Genomic DNA, 2469 nt, shown 5'->3' with positions numbered 1-2469 from the left:
GACCAGGCTGGCCTCGAACTCAGAAATCCACCTGCCTCTGCCTCCCGAGTGCTGGGATTAAAGGCGTGCGCCACCACGCCCGGCTTTTTTCTTCCTTTCTTTCTTTTTTTTTTTTTTTAAATCAGGCCGTTTTTTAAACTTACCTTACATCTTCCAGGAGGTGAGACGACAGGGCAGGGGAGCCTACTCAGCGATTTGTGGCTCTACTAGCTGGGAGGCGTGGCCTTGAGGGGCACGTGGTCTAGACTCCACCCACCGGGCGGTGTTCGCCTCCTTCTCTTCCGCCCGCCAGGGGCCGCAGTTCTGCTGGAGCTGATTTTCTTCCTTGGCCGAGGACCCACCTCGCTAGTGTCTGTCGCTCTCGCGAGAGGAAGCACAAAGGCTGCCGGGAAGCATGCCCGGGCTGTAGACCAGCCCAAAATGGCATCCCTGGAAGAAGNGTTCACGTTGTCTACTGGAGTCTTAGGCGCCGGGCCTGAGGGGTTCCTAGGCGTAGAGCAGAGTGACAAAGCCGACCAGTTCCTAGTGACGGACAGCGGCAGGACCGTCGTCCTTTACAAGGTGAGGACGGTGGGGCAGGCCGGCAGGTGTCTCGCCTCTGGACGAAGCCGAAACCGGGAGCGGGAGGCTTGAGTTTCTCACGGCTCGGGAAGGGAAGCCCGGAGCGGGCGTGACAGAGGTCCGGGCTGCGACAGAGTCGGCGGGACGCCGCCTGAGGTTCAGAAGTTGTTTGATAGTAGTGAGGACCGGTATATTTCCGAGTGACGAGCGACGATGTCTGGGTGCACATGGATGGGATGAGCTGGGGACCTGTGCCTCCCCTTACCTCGGGGACAGAGCCTGGCCGAGGGAACCACGTCTGTCACCCTGCAGCTTGCTCGCGAAGGGTCGAGCGGAGATTAAGCCTCCAAGGATGACACTGACAGGTTGAAAATGTGTGTTCTCCAGTACATCCTCCGCTCCTTGGGGTCCCGGGGGCGGGGTGAGTCGGATGGTGGGAAGAGGCAGGGATTTCTTGGTGTCCTAGAAAGATTGGGCAAATTCTGCATCATACTGTGAAAGTCGCAGTCTCACCCGCTCTGCAGCCTGATTCCCGGCTCAGCAAGCATACTTAGAACCTTGTTATAGCAATCATCCACAAAGCACGTTTTTTAATCTGGAGTTTTGAACAATTTGTTGTTGTTGTTGTTGTTGTCGTTTTGGTTTGTATTTTGGGTTTTCGAAACAGGGTTTCTCTGCGTAGCCTTGGCTGTCCTGACTCTGTAGACCAAACTCATAGAGATGCATTGGGATTAAAGGCGTGTGCCATCACCACCACCAATGCCCCTGAACAGTTTCTTGTGTCATTAAAAAAGTTATCCATCTGCAAGGGCTGGAGAGAGCATTGGCTGCTCTTCCGGAGGACTGAGGTTCAATTCCCAGCACCCACACAACTGTAACTCCAGGATCCAACATCCTCACACAGACATACAAGCAAACAAAACACCAGTGTACGTAAAAACAACAACAACCAAAAAAACCTAAGTTATTCAGAAAAAAAAAAAAGTTACCCAAGTGTTTTATCGTTTTGGGGACAGGCTGCCAACAATCCTCTATACTGTTGGTTTAGAATTCCCTTCAAACTTGGGGCTGTCTACCAATTTGGCAATTTCTGCATAGGCATACAATAGTAATGACAGGTGGACTGGATCCTGCTTGCACCAACCTAATTTTCTCTACAAGTAATCAATTCATTTTTAATTGTATCATTGTTCATACAGAATGTCTTGTATTAATTTTCATATTGTTAAGAGTTTTGGAGGATTTTTGTTTTGTTTTTGAGACAGGTCTGGCTTTGGGTTTTTGTTTGTTTGTTTGTTTGTTGTTTGAGACAGTTTCTCTGTGTGTATCTCTAACTGCCCTGGAACTCACTATATAGACCAGGCTGGCCTCTGGCTCCACCTTCCAAGTGCTGGGATCAAAGGCATGCAGAATTCACTGTCCTTCCACCTCAGCCTCCCAGTGCTAAGGATACAAGTGTGAGTCACCACACCTAGTTAGAATTTTTAAATTTTTTTTTTTTTAAAGATGACACTTGGCCATCATAACTGCTAAGTGTGCAAATAGTGAAATGGTAAGTACATTGTTGTATAGACATCACCACAATCCACCTCCAAGGAGCCCTGCATCTGTAACAAGTTCTGAGGGCTGGTGAGATGGCCCAGCTTGTAAAGGCACTTGTCACCAAGACTAATGACCTGGATTCAATTCCCCAGATATGTGTGGTAGAAGGAAAGGAACTGACTCCTGAAAACTGTCCTCTAGCCTCTGGGTTTATAAGTGTGTGTGCACACAAATAAATAAATACATATAATTAAAAATAAATAATATCGGGCTGGTGATATGGCTCAGTGGGTAAGAGCACCCGACTGCTCTTCCAAAGGTCTGGAGTTCAAATCCCAGCAACCACATGGTGGCTCACAACCATCC

General features: G+C 49.2%; 1 protein-coding gene across 1 annotated transcript in view; it reads left to right on the top strand.

Moving 5' to 3' along the window:
* The first annotated feature begins 383 nt into the window (after window positions 1–383).
* Nol11 (nucleolar protein 11) overlaps window positions 384–2469 on the top strand; it is a 35195-nt gene continuing 33109 nt past the window's right edge. Inside the window, exon 1 of the mRNA XM_021212808.2 lies at window positions 384–587. Within this exon, the coding sequence (XP_021068467.1) occupies window positions 421–587 (167 nt within the window). The 5' untranslated portion in view covers window positions 384–420. The remainder of the gene's footprint in view (window positions 588–2469) is intronic.

The sequence above is a fragment of the Mus pahari genome, chromosome 14 (genome assembly GCF_900095145.1).
Source record: "Mus pahari chromosome 14, PAHARI_EIJ_v1.1, whole genome shotgun sequence".
In the NCBI taxonomy this organism is placed as follows: domain Eukaryota; kingdom Metazoa; phylum Chordata; class Mammalia; order Rodentia; family Muridae; genus Mus; species Mus pahari.
Note: the sequence above shows the minus strand (reverse complement) of the source record. Positions and strands in the feature narration are given on the sequence as shown.